This window comes from Phyllostomus discolor, chromosome 9 (assembly GCF_004126475.2).
Source record: "Phyllostomus discolor isolate MPI-MPIP mPhyDis1 chromosome 9, mPhyDis1.pri.v3, whole genome shotgun sequence".
In the NCBI taxonomy this organism is placed as follows: Eukaryota; Metazoa; Chordata; class Mammalia; order Chiroptera; family Phyllostomidae; genus Phyllostomus; species Phyllostomus discolor.
Window position 1 is genome coordinate 84,283,324 of NC_040911.2, and position 23,975 is coordinate 84,307,298.

At 57.1% G+C, this 23,975-nt stretch overlaps 1 protein-coding gene across 3 annotated transcripts in view; it reads left to right on the forward strand.

Annotated features, from left to right (window-relative positions):
- HM13 (histocompatibility minor 13) overlaps positions 1–21,397 on the forward strand; it is a 37,802-nt gene extending 16,405 nt beyond the window's left edge. The window contains exons 4-13 of one of the 3 annotated variants that reach the window (XR_003685374.2): positions 2,478–2,566; positions 4,242–4,327; positions 4,406–4,531; positions 5,268–5,325; positions 8,349–8,432; positions 12,392–12,428; positions 14,297–14,399; positions 18,260–18,345; positions 20,002–20,204; positions 20,971–21,397. Coding sequence is in view for 2 of the 3 variants with exons in the window: in XM_028524503.2 (XP_028380304.1) it covers positions 2,478–2,566; positions 4,242–4,327; positions 4,406–4,531; positions 5,268–5,325; positions 8,349–8,432; positions 12,392–12,428; positions 14,297–14,399; positions 18,260–18,345; positions 20,002–20,148; positions 20,971–21,070 (916 nt within the window). In the remaining variant the exon portion in view is untranslated. The remainder of the gene's footprint in view (positions 1–2,477; positions 2,567–4,241; positions 4,328–4,405; positions 4,532–5,267; positions 5,326–8,348; positions 8,433–12,391; positions 12,429–14,296; positions 14,400–18,259; positions 18,346–20,001; positions 20,205–20,970) is intronic. The other 2 variants (XM_028524503.2, XM_028524504.2) reach the window with 2 other exon arrangements.
- Positions 21,398–23,975: the final 2,578 nt, after the last annotated feature.

Genomic DNA, 23,975 nt, shown 5'->3' on the forward strand with positions numbered 1-23,975 from the left:
GAGCCCCAAGGCCTGTAGGGCTCCTTCCACCTCCGCCACCGCCTCCGCGCCCACTGCAGGCCTCTTTGGAAAGAAACCGCAGGTTGGGGTTTGGGGGAGGCGGGAGCCGTAGGCCGCCTGCCGCTACCGCCTGCCTTTACCTTGCACAATCACCAGGACTTGAGCCTGTGCCAAAGTCCTCCTGCCAATGAACCTCAGCTTATTTTTATCACCTGTGAGCTCATACCCAGCTGACCTTCAGAGCACTGGTCCCCAACCTTTTTGGTACCAGGGACTGATTTCATGGAAGATCATTTTTCCGTGGACCAGAGGGTAGGGAGCTGGTTTGGGGATGATTCCAGCACATTACATCCAAGTTCACCTCCTGCTGTGCGGCCCGGTTCCTAACGGGCCTGGGCTGGTACTGGTCCGCGGCCCGGAGGTTGAGGGACCCCTGCTTTAGGGGGGAAACAGTCCCTGAAAGCCAAAATTTGCCATTCTGGGAAGCGGAGGCCATGTCACCAGTGTCACTGAGCCTGGCCTTCCATGCCCACGGGAGCGCGCAGCAGGATGTGGTTTCCCAGCAGGAAGCAGTGACCTTTCGCTTTGATGTGAGCCACCAGCAGCCAGGAACAGTCTGCACTCAAGAGGCATTCAGTCAGGTGTTTGCCAGCAGCCTCCTGCACCAGGCTTGGCGTGGGCGGGGTGACGGCATTGAGACAGGACCCCTGCTCTCCAGTTCAGACTCATACCAGCCAGGTTGCCTGCCTGTCGCCCTGTGTTATCCAGCAGCCCCTTTTTTCTTGGGGATAAGAAAGATATCAGTGTACAGACTTCCTACTTGAAGTTAAAACTGCAATAAAGCTTAGAGAGTGCCAAGCATTCATTTAATCTTCATAAGACTATGAGGAAGGTATTGTAGTGTTCCAAATGAAAAAATCATTGCACAGAACAGTTAAGTAACTTTCCCAAGGTCACACACCTAATAAGTGGCAGATCTGGGATTTGAACCCAGGAGTCTACCTCCAGAGCCCATGTTCTGAGTCGCTGCCTTCTACTGGTTGAGAAGCCAAGCATCGAGCTTCTAAGGAAGAGGCCAGACTAGAATGAAGGGCTTAGTTCCTTAGGCCTTGCTGCCTCTACACAAACACTCTGGCTTCAGACTTGCCAAAAAGTGGTTCAGCAGACTGAGCTGAAGGTAGCTTCCAGCCTCACTCATCCCAGCTTCCGCCTCACACCTACTCAGATCCGGCTGTGGAAGCCCACTCCCGATTCCGTCCTCAGGCCTGCCACGCCTCTGGTCACGCCACAGCCTTGCGGACCTGGGGGGACTGGCTGTTTGAAAATTGGGGGGGGGAGCGCTGAGTCCAGAGATTCTTCCTAACTCCATGTCTTCTTTCTCCAAGCCCCGGCGGGGTCTTAGAATAAGGGCTCCTTTTCCCTGCCTTTACACTGTGCCCTGGTTACCCCCCAGCCTGCCTCCCTTCACGTGTCATGGGAAACGCTGTTCTGGAGTCACCTGCTTCATTAGTCCCGTCGGTCTGTCGGGCCTTGCCAGATGCTGCCGGGCTGAGGCTCTGGATGAGCTCCAGTGATGAGGGGGGCTCACAGTTCCTGCATTCCTGCCGTGGGTCCAGCGCTGGGCTGGCCTCTCCCCTGCCCTCTCCCCTCTCTTTACAGCAATACCTGACACAGGTGGTAGTGTCCCCACATGCAGACGGCCACTAAAGGGGCTCATCCAGGGCCGCAGAGCTGCTGCAGGACAGATTAGGCTTCAGGGCTAGGCCACCCAAGCTTGTCGCCACTCCACATTCTGCCACCCCCGGGACCAGGTTGGGCCAAGAGGCCTGATACGCTCACCTTGTTCTGTAGGTGATCCAGAAAAGGAAGTCTGTTCCCTGCCTGGCCAGGAAGCAGAGTAAGCTGGGTAATGAGTGAAGAGGCCAAGCCCATCCTGGAGTTAATGGGGGTATTTCTGCCCTAGGGGCTGTGATTCACCTGGTGGATCAAGTCCAGCGAGTTTGTAAAAAGGCCTCCGAGGTCAAGGGAGTAGGGTGACCATCAGGTCATCTGACTTAGTGGGTCTGGAAGGGAGTCCAGGAATATGCATTCTTGAGGGAGGGACTCTTGTACAGACAGTGCATAGACCAGACTTTGGAATCCACTGCTGTCCTAGAAACTGTGTTGTACGCGCAAGTCTGCCTGTGTGTATTCCTTGGGTGATGACCAGGAGGCAGTATGGAAGCACTAGAGCCCAGGGCCTGAGGCTCATGTCTCAGCTTAGACACCGACTCCCCATGTGACCCTGGGCAGTCACTTACCTGCTGAGGGCCTCTGTTTCCTAAAGTGTCAAATGGGCACAGTGACACCTGCCACCAGGACGGCTGTGAGGGTGCTTGCTGGAGACCACAGCTGGGGACGGGGGCCTCGTGGGGCTGTCGGGGCTGTGGTTGCTCACGGGCGCTCCGTGTGCCAATCCACTCTGTCTTTTCTTCCAGCCCCTTCATGAATAAGCTTTTTCCGGCCAGCTTCCCAAATCGGCAGTACCAGCTGCTCTTCACGCAGGGCACCGGGGAGAACAAGGAAGGTCAGTGCTGCCCGCCTTCCCCTGCCGGGGGTGTCTCCCTAACCCCCCCCCCACCTTTGTCCCTCCGACATTGAGACTCCACCATTGAGCTAGTGATGGAGGAGGTGGGTTCTGGGGTCTCTCCGCCCGGGTTCACATCCCCGCTCTGCCACTGCCTGCACGGGGGACTCTGGGCGAGCGCCTTTACCTCTCTGAGCCTTGGGTGTTTTTGTTGGGGCTTTTTTTTTCCCACCTGTAAAATAAAAATGATGATGTTACCTCCCTTGTAGGCGGGTTGTTGGGCCGCAAGCAGGTGATGAATAGGAAGCATTCAGCGTGCTGCCTGGCGGTAGTAAACGCTCAGTAGAGCTGACTGTCGTGGCTATTTTTATCATGTAACGAGAGTGTTTTTAGTGTGATCACTTCCCCACCTAATTTGACAGGGAGGTTCCATGGCTTTTTAAACAGTGAAAAGGACAGAGTGTTGGGGAAAGCCTGGACTTCGGGGAGTAGTTAGGACGTGGGTTCACGTGCTGGAGCAGGACGGTCAGTGGCATCACGAAGTGGAAGGTGTTTCTCGCGTGAAAGTCTGGGCCCGTGAATGTCGCACTCTCTTCCTGGAGCCTGCGAGTTCTGTCTTGCCCCTAGAGAGCAGCGATTTTGTATGATTATTGTTTGCATCTCTAGTGCATCTGTGCCCAAGAAATGATTGTTGAAGGTTTTTTTAAGGCTAAGCTTGCGCCACAGCCTTCAGGGCCCCGGGCTGCACCCATCCTGATCTGCCGCACTCAGTGGCGGCTGGGCCTGGGGTGGCGCAGCGTCACTCCACAGCCCCCCGCGTGGAAAGAGAAGCAGCTGTGCCCTAGTCCCATTTGGCAACAGGGGAAGCTGGGAAATGTGGCCACAAGCTGGTTGGCCTCATGTCCAAATAAAAGTCACCAGGGCACTGTCAGAACAGAGGAAAGGACAGAAGTGGCGCCAACCAGCAGTCTGCTGCGCTCTGGAATCTGAACGAAATGGCGGTGCCCAGTGGCCCTGGGCCAGGCCCCCCTCACTCTGGGCTCCCTGAGCAGGAACCTGGGGAGTGACAGAGACTGGTCTCGCCCACATCGCTCCCAGAGGAGCTGACCTGGCGACTCCCTTCTGCTTTTTCTCCAGGCCCCATTTCCTACCTTCTTCCTTCCCTACTAGTGATTTGGGGCTGCCTACGGCCTTCTTGATCCCTTTGGTGGGAAAAGAGAAAGATTCCTGGAAGAACTGGGACTTTGCTAAAGACCTGGGCTCAGTGGCAGCTGGCCCTGATGGAGCCCCCACTGTGCGCCGGGCACTTCATAAGGACCGTCTCACTTGCTCCCCACAGCAGCCTGTCAGGGAGGGGACATGATCCTCATTTTACAGATAAGGACACTGAAGCTCAGAAAGAGAACTGCCTGCCCCAGGGTCCCCCACCTTCAGGTGCAGCCCCTGTGCTTCCAGCCCCTCCCACTGACCCCGCATGCCGTAGCAATGCGCCTGTGTTCTCTCTGAGCCTCGTTCCCTCTAGGAAGGTGGAGGGGCTGGGGGTGGCTCCCGTGAGCACCCCCTGCCTATGAGCCTCTGACAGTGCCCACTGCCATGCCCTCCTCCGTCCAGGGGCTGACAGGTGGGAGGGGCAGCCCCGCCCCGGGGAGTGGACTTACCCGGCCTCTCTGCCCAGACATCATCAATTATGAGTTTGACACCAAGGACCTGGTGTGCCTGGGCCTGAGCAGCATCGTGGGCGTCTGGTACCTGCTGAGGAAGGTAGGTAGCCCGGGCAGGGGCCTGGGTGGGGCAGGGCAAGGGGGCACAGCGGACCGGTCTCATTCCCCACTTCCCCAGCACTGGATCGCCAACAACCTCTTCGGCCTGGCCTTCTCCCTCAACGGGGTGGAGCTCCTGCACCTGAACAACGTCAGCACCGGCTGCATCCTGCTGGGCGGCCTCTTCATCTACGACGTCTTCTGGGTGAGTCTGCACCCTCCCCCTTTCCTGGGCCCGGGCAGCGGTCACCTGGCCGAGGGCCGCAGCCGTGGCCTGGAAGTCGGGGCCCCAGAGGAGGTCCCCCGTGGGCCCAGTTGGCCTCATCCACAAAACAGAGGAGAAAAGCAGGTCCCCCCCCCCCGCCCCGACCGAGAGCCCACCCTGTGCCCAGTGCGCTCAGCCGCCCTCCTCTCTTTCTCACGGTGGCCCTGGCAGGGGTGGTTAACGCTGAGTAACAGGCCGGCGCGGGCACTGAGCTGTGAGGACAGGCCGCTGTGGTCTGCACGCTCTGGCTGCACAGCCCTGGGCTAAGGGGCCTGCTGCGTTCACACCAAGAGGCATCACTGTGGGATCGTGGTCAGCCCTTCTCCAGCCTCAGGCAGCCTCTCCTCACTTTAAGTGGATGGTCAAGGAAGGGCATCGCTGGGCAGGGCAGAGCCCCGGACAGACATCAGGTGCCTGGCGCGGGCCACCGGAGGCCCTTTCCTGACTGCTTTGCGTTGCCCCTCTTTGCTGCCCAGAACCAGGAGCCCCATGAAGTGTCCAAATGACCAGTGTTGGTGGCCAGCTATTCTCAACTTCACGTCCGCCCTGGAGCCCCTCCCAGCTCCCTGCCCTCTCCCTGCAGGTCCCAGACAGCAGGTCACTGGGGACCCTGAGGTCAGCCCTTCTGTCCTACCCCATCCCTACCTCCTTCCAGACTCTTCTCTTCTCCTTCTAGGTGTTTGGCACCAATGTGATGGTGACAGTGGCCAGGTCCTTTGAGGCACCAATAAAATGTAAGTGACCAACCCACATGGGGAGCCCCTCTGCCCCCGCCCACTGGCCCTTCCCTTGTGGCCCCTGTGTTGGTCATACCCGTCCCTTAGCTCTTCCCCACACCCCCATCCTCCTCTGAGCCCTCCTGTGTCTCCAGCCTGGTGTCGGTGTCCTCAGCTGATTCGTCAGGCTATGTTCACACCCAGCCACCTTCTGCCCGAGTCCTGGCCTCCAGTCACTCGATCACAGAGCGGAGCAGTGAGCTGTGGGCTGAGCTGGGATGGGTGCGCGTGTGGAAACAGGGCAGCCGGAAACAGGGGCAGCCGGCACTCCTGTGGCAGGGCGCGCGGGGGCGCTGCAGACGCGGGGGCCTGACTCGCCCCTCACCGGATCCCTTTGGCGCCTGGCTGTTGGGCGCCATCTATCCCACGCATCTCGTGCTGCCCTGGTCGTGTGTTTTAGTGCATCTGCCGTTTATGAATACTAGAAAACCCAGCAGCAAGCATCTTTAAGCAGTGTGGGAGTTTTGCTGTTGCACACAATAGCAAACCCACTGGTGGAGCGCCTCAGGGTTGGGTTTCATTCCTCCCTCCCCGCCGCCCTTAGCATGCCCGCCTGTCCCTTAAACTCATCCCTTCATGGTCCCGCAGTTCCCAGCATTGAGGCGGAAAGAGGGAACGTTGTCTCTCTCTCATCAGAGAGAAATGTTTTTCCCTGCAGCCTCCCTTATAGTTCACTGGCCAGAACTGGGTCACAGGCTCAAATCCAAACAGTCCTCAGCAAGGGAGATGGGGGAAAGCATGATTACCTTAGAGCTGGAGCCTTAGACTATTCTAGAGTGACCTCCTGGGATCAGGAGACCCAAATTGGAAGCCGTCCCACACAGGCGTGACAGCAAGGATGAAGGGGAGGGTCCTGGCGGGAAGGCGGGAACAGTGAGTGAGCTCCGTGGGAGGTGCTGGCTCACGGCAGTCGGAGCGAAGTCGGCCTCGGAGGGTCAGTGAGTGGCTGCCTTTCCTGCAGTCTGGTTCTGCCCTGCTGCAGACGGCCTCTCTGTGAGCCGGGGCCTCTCCGTGAGCCAGGCGGGGCTCCTGGCCACGCTGCTCCTAAAGGCAGTGCTCCCAGCTCCGGGCCCCTGAGGGAAACAAGTTCCTCCCGGCTTTGGCGTAAATAATGGACAGGGCCTGCCCCGGCCCATGAGCCAGGCACTCCCGTCGGGGAGATGGAGCGTCGGGATGGATGGGCCTGGGTCACTGTTCTCCCCTGTGCCTCGAGGCCCAGTGTTTGAATTAGCAGCCACCCAGATCCCGGGGTGCCGGGTGAGGACAGTTCTCCAGAGCGAGAGGCCAGATGCCGGGCAGGCCGGGGCAACCGTCGTTCCCCACGTGCTTCGGTGGACGAACCCAGCCCAGGTATCAGGACAAGCTTCCCTGAGTCGTGAAGGATGAATACGCGTTCACCGAGCACGCAGGGGCAGTGTGGGCATGAAAGGCAGAGTGAGTGCAGCTTCAGCAAGGGGCTGGAAGCAGACACTGTGGAGGGCCCGGGGGGCAGAGGCTCAGGGAGGGAGTGTGACTGAGTTTCAGGGAGCAGCAGGAAAGAGGCCAGATTGGGCACAGCCAAGGCCATCGTGCCAGGGGTCTTGGACACCGTTGGGTAGGGAGTCATGAGCCACTGGAAGGCTCCGACCAGGGAAATGGCTCTATCGTAGTTTGGTTTCTGGTGCCTGGAGTCTGGCTCTCCAGCTAGGGGAGAGGGCCAGCTGCCCTCCACTGCCAGGAGTAGGGCTCGGAGGTGGAAGAGCAGAGTGGTGAAGTGCACATGTGCTGAAGTCACGGGACTTGACTTGGCCTTGAATCCCAGATCTGACAGTTGTTGTCCGTGAGGCCTTAGGAAAGAGACTTCTCCTCTCTGGACCCTGATTTCCGTATCTGCCCCTGAGAATTGAATGGTTCCAGAACCGAGAAGATTGAAGGAGAAGACCTGTAGATCACTCTGACTGTGCAGTCAAAGCAGGAAGAAATGAGCAGGGAAGGGCAGCCATACGCTTGTTAGGGAAGCTCCAGCTTACCCACAACCCCCAGTGTGCCTCTGCCTACGACCACTGACCTGAGCTGGGCCACATGACCACCCCAAGCAGCAAGGGAGGTCAGGAACTCAGGGGCCAGGTTGTCCTGGCTGTCTGAGCCCTACAGCACACTCGATCCATCCCCTGCAGGGGCTGCACACGTGGAGTTGGGACTGGGTTAGTGGAAGGCGTGAGGGGGCGGTTAACAACGTGCCAGTCCTCTGATTCTCACCGCAGCCCTACCGGCTCATTTCTGGTGTTGTGCCCGTCTCACAGGTGAGAAAGCCAAGGCACAGAGCTATTAAGTCACCTGTGCGAGGTCACACATCAGAGAGGTCACACAACAGCCAGGGTTCTGACCCTGGAGCCCACACCTAACTGCTCTTCTGCTCTCAGGGCCCTGAGGGTGAAATCCAGGTGGGATGGCTGCCTCTGGCCATAACTGGACACCCGGGGAGGCATGTCTCTCAGTCTGCATTTATCCGAACAGACCTGCCAGCGGGGTTTCTGAATGAGAGGCCTTAAGCCAGGAATTAGTAGGTGTGGCCAGTTCCCTGCAACAGACCTAGAAAGAGCCCATAGCCCAGGCTCCCCCTCCTTTAAAACAAACAGCCCTGTCTGGCCAGACCCCTGTTGTGCTGAGTCCGAAAGCCCATCAGATGTCAGCACTGTGTACGCTTTTATATATGGCACTTGGTTTTAGGGTCGGTCCCCTTCACCAAAGGGTTGTGTTGCTACATAGCTCAATAAAGGCACTGCGCCTTTGACTAAATGGTCCTAGGGTCTTCCCCGCTCCACCAGCTGTGGTTTCAGATAAAGACACTGCCCTCAAGCCTGTCAGCATCGTCTCATCTCCTTGTCCCAACCCCCCACCCAGAAATGCGGCCGTGTGAGCTCCCTACAACAGAGGTGGGGACCAGGGGTCAAAGTAAGCTGGGCCGTCACCAACCCCTCGCCTCCCTGCCTCCCTTGCAGTGGTGTTTCCCCAGGATCTGCTGGAGAAGGGCCTTGAAGCGGACAACTTCGCCATGCTGGGGCTCGGCGATATCGTCATCCCAGGTGACCGGGCTGGGGTTGGGGGTGTATTCCCTGGATGGAGGAGCAACGCTGTGAACCAGACAGCCTTACCCCATGGGAAAGGGATGGGGGAAGGTGACTCCGCACCCCAGCCCTGGCTCAGCCCAGGGTCTGCGGAAGGAATCCACCTCAGCACGTGTTAGAGCCCCAGTCAAGTGCCAGGCCCTGGGCTGGGCACTGGAGGGACAGCAGTGAGCAAGAGTGTCCTCTCAGAGCTTCCGGCCGGGGTGAACAGACATTACTCAACAAGAATAGATAGGTGCATGTGACAGAGTGAAACACACTTAGAAAAACAGCACCGCTTTTCATGACAGTCTGAAAAGACCCTGACCCCTCTCGCACGTGCATTCCATTCCCCTCACCAACATTCCTAAGGTACAGATGCGCCACACCGCCAGGACCCCTCGGTCCTCCCCTCCTGGTGCTGGGAGGCTCCGGGAGAACGTGCCGGCGGGTATAAACGTGGGGGCACCAAGAGTGTAGGCTCCTGGGTCTGCGCTCCTGGTGGAGGCCTACGTGCATACTCTTTCTTGTCTACACAGCTGGCCCTTGAACCCATTATTGATGTGTGGGTGCTTATTGGTGCACCTGTGGGTGTGCACACAGGTGCCCTCGTCTGCAGGCCAGTTGTGGGCACTCTTCCCCGGAGGCCACATGGCCTTGCCTCTTCTCGGGGCACCAGCAGCGCAACGACCAGTCGAGAGACTAAGGGCAAAGCTGAGCTGCCACTCCGAGAGCAGCTGCAGCGGCTGAGGTCTGGGTGTCTGTGTCCACTGATCAGGGCCTGGCGACGGGCGAGTGAACGTCCAAAGGGCGAACCCATTCCCCAGCCCCGGAGGGTTCAAAGGACCCCAGTGCTTGCTTAAAAAGAGGAAATCTTACCTTTTGCGACAGCATGGGCAGACCTGGAGAGTATGGTGCTAGGTGAAGTAAGCCAGCCACAGAAAGACACATACCATGTGATCTCACATGTGACATCTGCCGAACAAAATAAACTGACAGAGGAGACAGACTCATGGATACAGAGAACAGACTGACAGCTGTCAGAGGGGAGTGGGGTTGGGGGCTGGATGAAAGAAGGTACAGGGATTGTGCAAAATCATATGTGTTTTTATACATATGTATGCATGTGTATGTTTTGTGTGTGTGTGTGTGTGTGTGTGTAAAACAGACACAGACAGCAGTGGTGATTGCCAGAGGGAGGGGGATGGAAGGGACTTTGCCAAGACAATGTGTTCACGATGCCGTGTGCCAATGATATTTTGATGTGTTGCACACTTGAAACCTGTCTGGTTTTGTGAACCAGTGTCACCCTGATACATTCAATTAGATAGATAGATAGATAGATAGATAGATAAAAATTACAAAAGCTGGGGAAAAGGCATAGAAATATGTGCAAAAGAAGAAAGTTTGCAACAAATTAAAAGCCAGTTTGTTTCCCACTGCAGGAAGTAATAGTAATTCTCGTAGCCTGGGTGTTGTGATGCTTTCATTTTGTGCTGCATGCAGTGGGGAGGCGGAGACTTTCTCTCTCACGCCATTGAGGAAACAGGCTCGGAAGTGAGGGGACTTCCCTAACTTGACCCGCTAGCAAGCACCGGGGCCAGGACCGAGACCAGGTCTGACCGAGTGCCAAAACAGGTGACACCGTCAGAACTGCTGGTGAAACGGTCATTATTACAGCAGTAGGATCATCACAACAGCTACCGTTAGCCGAGCACTGCGCTCAGTGCCTTTTATACCTTGTCTTCGCTGCCCCCAGCAGCCCAATGAAGCCGACAGCATTTCCATTTCTCAGATGAAGAGACTGAGGTTCAAAGAGACTTGCCCACAGCCTTGGGAACAGAGGGTATGGTCTTGAACCCGGGTGTTCCCACAACTTGCAGTGCCGTGGGGCAGGCAGACGTGCTTCCCCAGGAAGAGGCAGCTCCAGTAGGCAGAAGAAACTAAGTCCCGTCCAGTATTCGGTTCACTCGGCAGCGAGGTCTGTCACAGGTTCCCCACGCAGGCTTCCCCGGCGTCCTTGTTGGTTGTAGTCTGGGCTTGAGGACTTCACGGGACAGCTCTGCATTTCTGCGTACACCCACATGTCTCTTGGTCTCTCAGCAGTCACAATAAATGGAAGTCAATTATACCCTCACGGAGCCCAAGTGATAGGCTTCAAAGAAGAACAGGTTGCTGGAGATCACTGTTTTGAGGACCAGATGCATCAGGAATAGTGAAAGCTCTTGGCAGAGCTCTGACCCCTGGGTCAGTTGGAGAACAGTTGCAGAATTCAGCCACCAGGGGGCACCAAACTCCCCACTTTGTTTCCAGAGAGGCAGCATTTGCAGTCCACTCACCAACTCCCTGCTCACACCCAGTCTACAGTAGGGACTAACTCATTTCCCTCTTTAAAATTAAGTGTGTGGCCCTGGCTGGTCTGGCTTAGTGGACTAAGCACTGGCCTGTGAACTGAAAGGTCACCGGTTTGATTCTCAGTCAGGGCACGTGCCTGGTCCCCGGGTTAGAAGCCAGGTTCATGGTTGGGGGTGTTCACCAGGCAACCAGTGTTTCGCTCACACGCTGATGTTTCTTTCCCTCTCTTTGTCCTTCCTTCCCTTCTCTAAAAATTAAAATCTTTTTAAAAAATATAAAATCACCCTGGCTGGCGTAGCTCAGCGGATTGAGCGCGGGCTGGGAACCAAAGTGTCGCAGGTTCGATTCCCAGCCAGGGTACATTCCTGGGTTGCAGGCCATAACCCCCAGCAACCGCACATTGATTTTTCTCTCTCTCTCCCTCTCTCTCTCCCTCCCTCCCTCCCTCCCTCCCTTCCCTCTCTAGAAATGAATAAATAAAATCTTTAAAAAATATATATATATATAAAATCAAGCATGTGTTGCCAGTCAGTGCTAATCCGCAAAGAATATTTTGGTTCTTGAGAGCTTGCTCTCAACTAAATGAGATTCAGCCCTTGCCCTGCTGAGCCCGAAGACCAGTGAGGGAGACACAGACTGGTGTGTGTGTGTGTGTGTGTGTGTGCGCGCTCGAGAGCAACATCCAGAAGCCGGAGGGTGTGTCTGAGGGACGCTGAGGCTTCAGGGTGGCCGGGCCGGGTATTGAAGTGCCAGTAGGAGTGCAGCAGGTGGGCAGAGTTAACCACCCTCCCCTGAGTGCTCCTGCTCTTTCTCCCTGCGCCCACCACAGGGGTCTTTTCAAACTCGCTGTGTAGTCGTTCTCCCACTTAGAGCTCTTCCTATGTGTCCCCTTGCTCAAGATGGAGACCCAGCTCCTCCTCGTGCCGTGTGGACCCTGCATGGCTGGTGTAGCCCCTCCATCTCCTGTTCTGGGCTGCAACCTTACTAGCCCTCCTTGGGTCCTGCTGCATCCCCCGAGCCTTCTTTCCTCAGGACCTTTGCACATGCTGTTCCTTCTCCCTGGCAAGTGTCACTTCCTCAAAGAAGCCTGCCCCCTGCCCCCTCTCCCCCCAGCCTGGGTCTAACCCTGCTACACTGTCCCAAGACGCTGGAAGTGGCCTCTCACAGTTGTCACCTTACACTGACTGGTTCTACCCGAGCAGCATGCACACTCCGTGCCCCTGTGCCTAAGCTCTGAGAGCAGTGGTTCGGCTTGCCCACTATGGCCTGCAGTGCCTGGTACCAGGCGCACTCCACGAACACTTGGATAGGTGCAGCCATTGTGGTAGTACGGTGCTCTGAGGTGCCAGATCAGTGTGGTCCCAGGCCAAAGCAAACTCCTGGGACCTTGCTATTCTAGGCCCAATGGTAGAGAAACAGGATTTCTGCTGGCAACTGGCAGTGCCAGCTCCCTTGGCCCTGTCGATTGCTCCATGACTGGGAACACCAGGTTGGGGACCCGGTTGTGTGTTGGTTCCTCCCTGGCCCAGGTGCTGAGGTGCTGACTTCCTAGCTGCTGTCTAACCCTTGCTTTCTCCCTGCAGGAATCTTCATTGCCTTGCTCCTGCGTTTTGACATCAGGTGAGCTACCTAGGACCCCTAACCCTTAGGCTCTGTGAGTGAAGGGCCTTCCCCTGGCAGGGTTCTCCAGTGGCTTTCAGGGGCCCAGACCCTGCACCTCCACAGCAGCCAGAGCAATTCTGATTTTACTGCATTTTGCATTTTGAGGTTCTAAGTGCTCAAAGAGCCTGTGGCGGAAAAAAAAGTGAAGACTCATAGGCCAGAGAATTAAACACATAGCACTTCTCCCTCTGACCTTGGCAAGTGAACTGACCTTTTCCAGATAAGGTTTCTCATCCTTACATTAGTGGTAAACAAGCGTTCCTGCCTTAGGAGCATGGAGCAGATCTGTAGAGTGCTGGGCATAGGCTGACCTCGGTAACTTCCAGGGAAATCCAGCTGTAGTCACGGTCATTATCTTTTTTTATCAGCCGGGGGTCAGGTCACCATGGCCCAGCTGCTCGAGCCGTCCCCCACCCTCTCCTTACTCAGAGGTTTTCAGTCCATTGTAGAAAATGAGCACAAGGGGGAGAGACGGGGGCCAGCCTGAGTCACCAGTTAAAACACAGGAAATGTCCAGATTGAGTTAATAATGCACCTGGACAGCTGGACCTGCTGCCAGCAGGTGGCGTTTGGTTGTCCCAGTGGAGGGCTGCTGTGTGTGTGCTTAATTTTGAGGTGGTTTATGAACTTCATTTCCTCGTGCCCAGTAGTTGCAAAAGCAGTCATTGCATTGACCATGGTAATGAAAAACTCGGTACCAGTATCATTGACATCCAGTTTGCATGTGAAACTTAGCCCTTCCCCTCGTATCCATCTGGGTCATTTGCGCAGTGCCACTCTGGACCTCGAGAACACAGCCAAGAGAGGCCAGTCTGTGCCAGCCAGCTCTACTCTTGGCCATTCAGAGGCGACACAAAGAGAAACCCACGAGAGTCATCGGACTGTTTGCTGGGGACACATATCCAGCTGCCAGCATCCTCAGAGGCAGAATCCCACTCCTAGCCTGGACTTGCAGGAGAAGCAAGCCCTTCAGAGCTGGTTCCGGAATTTGTGCAACATTCCCAAAGGGAGTCAGTTGCACCCCAGGCTTCACAGCAGAGTAGCTCTCAATATGCTTGTAGCTCAAGGCTTAGAAACAGCCAGAGCAAGGAGAGAAGGGAGTCAGAAGTACTCGTCCATTTCACAAATGTTGCTAGGCATTGTCCCAGGTGCTGGGGACACGCAGAGGTCATGAACTGGCATTGTAAAGGAAAGTCATATAATGGCAGCGCCAGGCTGCACGGGATTCAGCTGTTCTGAGGCTAGTCGTGGATGAATCACCAGTGACCAGGAAGAAGTCACTCTGGCACTTGCCCATGCAGTCAGCACCTGCGTGGTATTCACAATGGGTTACTCAACTACTATTTGCATTGCTTGCATTTAAAAGTAATAATTTAGCTTTCCAGTTTCTCTAAAAGCATGGTCCACCTGTATCAGATTCCCCTGCGTTTTTCAAAACTCACATCCCCGGACCTCGCCCCAGACCTATTAGATCAGGGAATTGGACCTGAGCTCTGTATTTTTTTTTTTACAAGTTTTCCAGGTGATTTTTATGGTGGCTGGAATCTTAAGCCACTGTGCTAGGTTATTGCATTTGATATTTACAACCACCAGAGCAATAGCTTGTGGTTTCCCCATTTTGCAGGTGAGTAAACTGAGGCTGGTGAAGGGAAGTGACTGGTTCAAAGATTCATAGCAGGGGCAGTTCCAGAGGGCACACCCACCCCCGGGCCGTCCCAGCCCAGAGCTCTCAGCCACCTCACAGCCTGCACCGTCTTCCCAGCTGCCCCTCAGAACGGAGGCCTGCATCTAACCCTCCTCCTCTTCCCCCCACCCTTTCCCTGAAGCTTGAAGAAGAACACCCACACCTACTTCTACACCAGCTTTGCAGCCTACATCTTCGGCCTGGGCCTTACCATCTTCATCATGCACATCTTTAAACACGCCCAGGTGAGCAGGGCCGTCCTCCGTGTCTCAGGAGTGCTTCACTGCAGGTAACAAGGTGTATTTGTCACATGCAGAGGTAGGCGTGACCCAGTGATGTCAGAGCAAGTACATCTGATTATCCTGTCCTTTCACTCATGGTTGATGAAAGACAATCCAGGCAGCATACACATGAACGGCAAGGAGGAGGAGAAACACCACCAGCCATGCCTCTTGCCTTCATCAAAAGGGCAAAACCGCCCTGGCTGGTGTGGCTCAGTGGATTGAGCATCAGCCTATAAACCGAAAGGCCATCAGTTCGATTCTGGTCAGGGCACATGCCTGGGTTGTGGGCCAGGTCCACATTTGTGGGCATGCAAGAGGCAGCTGATCGATGTTTCTCTCCCTCTTGTTCTCCCTCCCTTTTCCTCTCTCTAAAATAAAGAAACAGGCAGATTTTTGCCCATGTCTCGTGGGCCAGATCAGTGTCACTTGGCCCCAGCTGCAGGGAGTCTAAGAAAGAGAAGATGTGACTTCTCAGCCTCTGTAGGGGAGGCAGAAGAATGGGGCTGGGGTGGTGGTGAGTATGTCAGCCCAGTGCCTGCCCTGCCGAAAGTGGTGGAGCATTGAGGCCCCACCCCCCAAGCTGGCCAGGCTCTGCCTCCCTGTCTCACCAAGGTGGATATGGAGTTGCCACAGAGTGAACTGGGGTGGGGTGGGGGCTGGGAGCTATTGGCAGTGCGACCTGGACAGGGGAAGACTGGAGGGCAAAGTAAGCAGACAGAATTACTCTTTACTGGAAATAAAAGCACTTCCCATGTGCCAGGCTCCACTCGGGACTTGATGAGGGTCGCTGTGAACAGATGAGGAAGCTGGAGTTCAGTGGCCAGACAGCAAGTGCGCAGTGGAGCCGAGATTCAAACCTGTGTCCTGGGGAAGGCAGTGTTGGGAGAGCCCTGGTGGGAATCCAGACCCCTCTGTCTGCTGGCTGCAGGACCCTGGACAAGCTGCTGACCTTACGCTTGATTTAAGACCCAAGGTCCTCTACCCATAGGTGAAGAAATCAAGAACCAGTGGGAGCTACCTCTCATTCTCTTCTGGTCTAAACAGCCTTGGGGTCTGTGCAAGCTGAGAGTCACCTATACTTGTCAAGGAAGTCTCAGAGAGTGACTGAGCCTGGACTGGGGAAGGAGCTTAGGCGGCTGTCCTCTAGCTCTCAGCCCGCTTGATTTGAAGCTCGGAGCCATTCCCCCAGTGGCCACCAGGTGGCAGGCTTGCCTTCCGCCATGGCTAGACACAGAGGATTCCTCTGGGAGCTCTCCCACAGCTGGGTGGAGGCAGGAGAGGCGGCCCTCTCCTTTTGGGGGACGCTGTAGCCAAGACAGGAAAGGAGACTTTCCTGGATTACCTGGCAAGTCAGGCTGGGCCCCAGCTGGAGTCTGGACTCCTGTCCCCTGGGCCCAGACCTGTGCTGCTCCCCAGGAGCAGCCGAGCGGCTCTTCCCAGTCGTCCATGTGGTCGTCTCCCTGAAAACCATGGGAAGCGGATCCAGGACACAAGGGCAGCCTGTGCTGTGAAGTCCCTCTCACTCTTCAAGACACAGGCAGTCCCAGGGCCAGTGGTTCCCTTGGTAAGGGTCTGCTACCTACACGGCCTCCGACCCATCGAACCTCTATCAAAAAGCCACTCTGGCCCTGGCCAGGTGGCTCGGTTAGCTGGAGCATCATCCCATACACCAAAGGTTGTGGGTCCGATCCCTGACCGGCATCTGTGGGAGGCAGCAGACCCATGTCTCTCATGTCTCTCCCCCCTTCCTCCCTCCTCCTCTCCCCCCTCTCTCTGAAGCTAATAAGCATGTCCTCAGGTGAGGATTTTTTAAAAATAAAGCCACTCTAAGCTGGGGGTCTAGAAGCCTTCTAGAACAGCCCTCAGAGGTGTTCGGGGACTTGCATTGCACAGAGGCGGAGGAGTGGTTCTGCCGTGGTCACAGCAAAGCCAGGGCAGGTCGAAAAGCCAGGAGACCCAGCCCCCTACTCACCACCCCGAGCTGTACATCACAGCCTCTCTTTGGCACGACTTTCTTTGGAAAGCTTCCCTGGTGCCTTGAGAGAAGAGAAAATAATAGACTTGTGTCCTTCCAATAGTCACAAACTCGCCGCCTCCCAAGGGAGCCCCTCCCATCAGCTGTGAGTCCTGCTTTGGCTGCCCCTCATGAGGTTTGGTGGGGACCTTTGTCGTTGTGAGTTCTGTTGCTCTTGGCTCAAAGCCTAGCTCATAGCAGAGAAGTGACGTAGTGGAGGAGGCCAGCTGCCCAGGTTCAAATCCAAACTCGACCACTTACAGACACCCTGTGTTACCTCTGACAAGTCATTGCCTCCATCTGAACCTCAGGTGTGTCATCTGTGAAACTCAGATGCTAGTATTGTGGTATTGTTAGATTCAAGGATAATTTAATGTGAAATGCTGTGGTTCACAGCCAGAAAAACAGTTGCCAAAAATGATCTGAGTGCCACACTCGGGGGTCTGTGGAGCCCTGTTTGCTGGCCAGGAGCTGGCTTGGCCTTAAGAACAGTGTCCCCTCACTCAGTCATCTCCAAGACATCCTTTGAACTCTGTGAGCATCCACGAAGACACCGTTTGCTCAGTATTTTCCTCTTCGGAGAGCCGGAATCCACCCATGAACAAGACAGCTGTGACTCGTCCTCACGGAGGTCCCAGTCTAGCAGGGGAAGGGCTGCGGTCTGCAGGGATGTTCTGTTCAGAATGGCCAGGGCATGCCGTGGAGATCTCAGAGCGGCCTGAGAGTGTACAACAGGAGGTCCTGATTCCAGGCAAGCGAAGGCTGCCCCGTGGAAGTCACAGCTGAGCTGAGGTCCGAAGGAGGAGGGATCTAGGCAGAGTGGGGAAGGGCTTCCCCAGGCAGCAGCGACCATGCGTGCGGAGGTCCCGAGGCTACAGGCGACCATGAGGACCGAAGCGAGGCCAGTGTGGTCAGGCAGAGGTGGAGAAGGAAGCAGGGGGCCCCATGGGGGCTTCGGACCGAGAGCCTTGGGGCTGTGGAGGGTTGAAGAGCAGAGTCCACTCTCAGGTGCTACAAGGAAAAAATGGCTTTAGAGTCTAGAATGCCTGAGTTTCGACCCCCAGGTAGCCATTTAACCCTCTGGGGCCTGGGCTGTCCCCTCGCCTCCCAAAGCATCAGCCCTCTCCTGGGCACGAGGAAGACACTCCTCAAGGGTGCGCAGAGGGCCTGAAACACCCCTGGGAGGCCTGAGTGCAGGCAGGGTGCACGTCAGTGCTCCGTGAATAAGCACCCTTGGGACAATTGCTGTCCTCCAAACCCAGGTTCACATGGAGTCTCAGTGCAGGCATTGGGCCCAGACCACCTGTGTGTGAGGAATCCTGGGAGAGCCAGCAACCAGCTGGGTGACCCCAGTACAGGCCACAGCAGGTGCCCCACCCATAGCAGCTGTGTCGTCAGCATCATCATGTTATTGTATCAGTGTTTCCTGGGGCTTTAGTTTAAAATGCTGCCCTGGCTGGTGTGGTCAGTGGACTGAGTGCTGGCCTGTGAACTGAAATGCGAACCTCCGGCCCCAGACCTAGGGAAGGAGGGTCTCTGGGAATAGGGCTAACCCAGCAGGTCGCATGTTTGAACCTCATGTCCTAGGTGACCAAGATGCTGCCAGCCGGTTTCGTGCCTTCCCTCCCAGGGAGGAGCAGCCTGGCCTGGGAACCGGGAGTCCCGGATTCAGGCCCAGCCACTGACTGGCTCGGTGAACCTGGGCAGCGCTGTCCTTGTCGTGCCCAGGAAAGGGCTGGGGTGATCGGCATGGCCCCGAGCAGGTACTCTGCCTAGCACCACCTCACCAGCCTGTGTCCTCTTACAGCCTGCCCTCCTGTACCTGGTCCCCGCCTGCATCGGCTTTCCTGTCCTGGTGGCCCTGGTCAAGGGAGAGGTGACGGAGATGTTCAGGTGAGCGGGGGTGGGGGCAGACGTTCTCATGGCACAGGTTCACCTGCAGGCAGCCGGCGGAGCCTGCCGGGGCTGTTTTCACACGTGTCCAGGGGAACACTGTTCCCACCGCCAGCCCCGCCCCTCACCCTTGCCACCCGCATGTGGGTGCATGACCTGTGGGCACCAGCAAGAACCTTTCTTTGGGCCGGGAGCCAGGGGAGCCAAGGACCCGGGTCTCTCCAGACAGCCCCCACGGCCGAAGGCCAGCTGTCTCGAGAAGGAACTGACTGGTGTAGAATTCCCCGTCCGCCCCCGCCCCCCAGGCTGCCTCACTCTCAGGCGTCCCGAGTTGCTATCAGCTGCCACCGAGTGTGTGACTCCAGGCATGTCCTTCTCCTCCCCAGGCCCCAGCTTTCACATTGGAGTAAAAGGGGGGCCTCCAGTGAGGTGGGAGGTGTCCCAGATTAGAAATCAAGTGCCGGTCTCTGTTCAGGCGCCTCTGTGCCTGTAACCCACAGTTAGCTGTTTTCTCTCAGTCACGTACGTGCCCCTTCCCCATGGCCGCGTGCACACCAGCCACACCCCAGGCATAGCCCCACCCACATCCCAAAGTCTGCGTGACTCCAGCAGGTGTCTGCTCCCCAGCACCACTGACCCCGCCTGCCCGGGACCCAGAAATAGCTGCCAGCTGCAGTTGAAGCTGCCCACTCAGGCCTTCCACCCAGCTCCACCTGCCTGGCCTCCGAGTTGTCCCTGGAGCGCCCGCCAGGGCTTTCTGTGCACCTGGCTGCCTCCGAGGGAACCTGTGACTCACCCTCCCCCGTACCTGCCCTGCCTAGAGGCCCCACGCTCCCAGCCTGACTGCCCTTATCTCTTGGCCTGGCAGGGCCTTGTGGACTCTGAGACAAGGCTAAAGTGAACTTGGTGTCAAATCTGGGGGTGCTTTGGAGCCAGGGGTGAGACCTGATCCCTAAACTCAACACCTGCCCTCAGCCTCTGGCTCTCACCTAGTCTTGGCCCATCCTGCTGTGTCCGAGTGAGGTCAAACTCCGGACCCCAGCTGTGTAGGCACTCTGCCCCCCTCTTCCCGCCCCCACCCCTCGGGAGGTTCTTAGGTTGAGGTGAAAAAGTAGGTGGTCTCTCTCTCATCTCTTTCTGTGTCTCTCCCTAATTTTCCACCTTACCCTTTGCTTGCCTTTCCTTTTTGATTGGCACTCCCCCCTTCGTCTTTTCAAATAGGCAACACACTTACGTGGTTCAGAATTCCACGAGAGGGACAACGCCCTCAGTGCCCCAGCCACCCCCCGGAGGCCAGCTCTCTCGGTGTGGCCACGTTCAGAGACGTCTTTGCACCTGAGACCGAGTGTGTGGGCGCATGTTCTTGCACAGAGGGTGGCATCTGCTTCTTGATTTTTCACACGACAGTGCGACGGGAGGGTGTTCCCCGCAGCCCTCGGACCTCTGGCGCCAGCTGCCCCGAGTCCCCTTGTATCGGCACACCTTCCCTTTCTTACTTTCCGAGTACCAGTGGCTTCTTTCCAGAGAGCCCAGAAGTGCAGAGAGAGAGAGAAAGACAGACACAGTTCTGCTCCCCGCTCCCGGGAAGAGGAGTCTCTGTCCTTTAGTCTTTTCCTCGCCATCTCTGTGTTCTGTATCTCTATCTGTCTCTCACAGCTACGAGTCCTCCGCGGAAATCCTGCCTCATACCCCGAGGCTCACCCACTTCCCCACGGTCTCGGGCTCCCCCGCCAGCCTGGCCGACTCCATGCAGCAGAAGCTAGCCGGCCCTCGCCGCCGGCGCCCGCAGAACCCCAGCGCCATGTAATGCCCAGCGGGTGCCCACCTGCCCGCTTCCCCCCACTGCCCCGGGGCCCAAGGTAGGGCAGACACCCCAGCTCCAGTGAACGGGGTAGGGACCGTAGCGGGGGGCAAGCTGCAAGAGGCAGCTCCTCCACAGCCGTCAGGCAGGGCAGCCCGGAGCTCGGTGTCCTCACCGGTAACGGGGGCTCTCATGAGAGTGGGTGTCAACGGCCCTTGTCGTAGAGCAGCAGAGACTGTTACTAGCTGTACGTGTATAATCTTGGGCAAGTCACTTTCTTCTTTCAAAGTCTCTCTTTCTTCATCTGTAAGTGGGTGCATTCTGCCTCACAGGGCCGCTCTGGTGAGGAAACACGGGTATTGTCCTTGGCATGAACTCGGTTGCTCAATAAGTGGAGCCCGTAGTAAGAGTTGAGCCAGGGTGTCCGCCTTCGAGGGTGGCACCTTGCCGCTTGCCAGTAGAGCAACCCCCTCCCGTAGCCTTGTCCCGGCTGCCCGTTTCCCCCTGTCTCCAGCAGAAGAGTCGAGAAGCCAAAGCCCAACCTCTCCTCCATGTGCCACTGCCCTTGGCATCACTGGGCACCATGGGGCACTGGGGAGGCAGAGCCGCCTGTCTCAGGGAGGGGGTGGTGCACAGTGGGGTGGGGACAAGCCCTGGCGGGGGCTGGGTGGTACAGCAGGTGCAGGCGCTCCTCATGAGCCCAGGGGTTTTTCTGGGACAGCGGAATGGTTGGTGGGACACGAGGATCTTGCTCTCCTGCTCCTCTAAATGTGTTATTTTTATTGTTTTGTGTGTGTGTGTGTTGTTGTTGTTTTTTTTGTCAGTTACGAGGAGTCAAATCCTAAGGATTCAGCAGCTGCGACAGAACCCAAAGAAGGAACAGAGGCCTCACCATCAAAGGGGCAGGAGAAGAAGGATAAGTGACGTGGCCGCTGCCTGACCCTCGGAGGGCCGCACCAGGCGGGCGGGGACGGACCAGCACAGGCTTGCACAGGCAGAGGGCGCCAGAGGCCCGGCGACTCTAGGGAGGGGCCAGGGCAGCGGGATCCTGCCGCTGGGCCCCTGTGGCCTGGTTCCCTCTTCCCCTTCTCTGGCCTTCCTCTGCCCCTCCCCACCACCTGAAGGCAAAGGAAGCCCCCAACTTCTCCCACTGCCGCAGGTGCCAGGTGGGAAAAATGGGTCTGATTTTTAGATTTTTGTATTGTGGACTGACTTTGCCTCATATTAAAAACTCATCCCATTGCCCAGGCAGAACGTCGTGCTCCCAGAGGGGTTCTGGGTTCTCTGCACCCAGCATCTCACATTCGGCCTACTAGTTCTCACTGCCCCCCCCAACCTTTCAACTTCCCTGTAAGCCCCTTCCTGGGGACTGGACGATCTAAACCTGGGAGGAGGCCCAGACCTCTGGGCCCCTCTGTTCTGGATGCCCACCCAGCGCCTGGCCAGCGTGCCAGCTCAGCACCCCGAGGATGACCTCGGGCCAGCAGAGGGGGCCCATGAGCCCTCCTCTCACAACACCAGGGGGCAGCAAGCCTGTTGACAGGTGCTGGATGTGTCACCTCTCCACCCACCCCATTGAGGGAGAAGAGGGATTGGTACCAAACGGCTGGCCTCGCCCAGCAAAGGGACTCATGTCTGTAAAGCCAGAGGGATAGGCAGGCCTTTGTGGTCCCCAGGGAAGAGTTTAGATTGTATTCCCAGTTTGGCAGCAGCCAGCCCCCCTGCTCCCATCGTCAGCATGGCTTCAGCTGGAGGGCACCTGGACTCCATCGCCCTTGAGGTCAAGGCCAAGTTGCTGTCATTCCCCAGGTTCTTCCAGAAATGACTACTGCAAGGCCAAGAGTCCTGAGCCTAGGAGCCACCTCCTTCCCCCCACCCCCAGCAATGCTGGTCACAACACAAGGGCCAGAGCCACTGGAGACGCTGAGGTGGGGAGGGAGTGGGCCCAGCACTTCTGAGAGGCCACTGGAGCCCAAGGTTTGCAGAAGACAGCAGTCCTGGCCTGCAGGGGAACCCCCAGCGGGTCAGGCGAGGAGTGGGCACAGCCCTCATGCATTTGCTTGGTGTGGGGTGACTGGGTGGAGAAACAGAGGGGAGAGGGTGCCCACTGGCCTGAGACTCAGTCCTTCAACTCCCAGCCCAGGGCACTCCCTTGACCAAGCTTCAGGTTCAAAGGTGGATGATGACAGTGACTTCCAGACAGTTTGGAAGTGCCTAAAAGACGACGGATGAGTAGAGAATCAGAAGTGCTACAATGACCTCGCTGGCTATTGAACTGTTACATGTACCACACACCTCAGAGGATGTCCCTTGGTTCTCACAGTCTTGGGCTTTGGCAGTCATACAACCCCAGGGTGCAAATGAGAGGGTTGATGCAGCCGGCCCGTAGGCATGGACTTGGCCTCGTGTTCTCTGAACCAACTCCCGGAGCTCCCTGAGGACTGCACAACTCCTTTCCACTCCCTGGGCCTGAGTCACTGGCCGGTGTGCTGGGCACCTTTGAGCCAGCCATCCAACTTCTCTGGGCCTAGGATTCTACGGGAAGGAAAGAAAGGGTAGGAAGAGGCTCCTCTTGGCTGGGTGGAGGGCGTGGGTTCCTTTCAGGGGTTTCTCGGATCTCTCCCACTCACTGCCTCCACAGGGAAGGCCGTGTGGTCCTGGAACAAGGCCCCTCTGAGGGCAGCAGATGAGGCAGGCAGCCCAGGCACACAGTGTGGTTGGCTCTGTGGCCCAGGGTCCACAAAGGCCTCATTGAGTCACCGCCGGCCCCCAGCGGAGGCTGAGGTGGCAGTGGCGCCGGGCGCCTGCCACCTAATGACCGTCCTGGCCGGGCCAGATGTTCCACAGACCTCGGCAGCGGCCATCCAGGGCCCGCCCGGTCAGCCAGCACCGCAGAGGCCACTCTAATTCCAATTAACCAGCTTCAGCTGAGCAAACAGCGGGCAGCGGTGGCCCAGCCCGGGCGGTAGGCCCGGCCCGCAGAGCCTCCGAGTCTAGACTCCAGATGTGAACCGCCACCGCCAGAGTCCCATGGAAAAATGGCACCAGGCCGGGCACGGATTGGGCCTGCACGCCCGAGAGGCGGGGGTGGGTTTCTGGGCTGGGCCCTGGGTGGGCCTGGTTCCAGCCTCACCCCAGGGTGGGGGTGGATTCTTAGGAAACTGCTCCAAAACCCCCAAGTTCTGTCCCTGAGGCTGGAGTCTCTGCAGCCTCCTTCTCCCTTAATTACAGTGGATGGGAGGGGACTGCAAGGGGGAAGACCAGCCCTGCTGACAGCCCAAGTACACACGCTGTTTCGTGTGTACTTACCATGTGTCTAGCGTTGTGCTATGCATTTCAGGAATCTTAACTGTTAAAACAACCCCGTGGAGTAGGTACCTTCATTTTTACAGATGAAACTGAAACAGACCTTAAGTTCCTAGAGGGGACTTGAACCCAGGGTGCCTGGCTTCCCAGACTGTGATGTTCACCAGAGGTGCTGTTGGACATGTCAGGACACTGGATTCCGGGTTCCATTTCTTGGTGGCTGTCTGGAGAAGAAAGGGTCCTACTGAGCAGGGCTGGCTGCCACTGGGGAACTGGAACGGGCCTGCCCACTCTTGTTTCCTCAGCTGTGAAATGGATAAGAACCTCCCTTCCAGACAAGGCTCCAGCTTTGTGGGGGGTGAAGCCTTGAAATGTCCTTTCAGGCCCCAGCCCCAGGTATGTACTGGGCATTATGCAGTCCATGGGCACAGCGGGGAACACGGGTCAAGCGCCGGGGCTGCGTTGTGATGGGGAGACTGACTAGAAATGGGTGAATGAATGAATGATGTCAAGATCTGAGGCA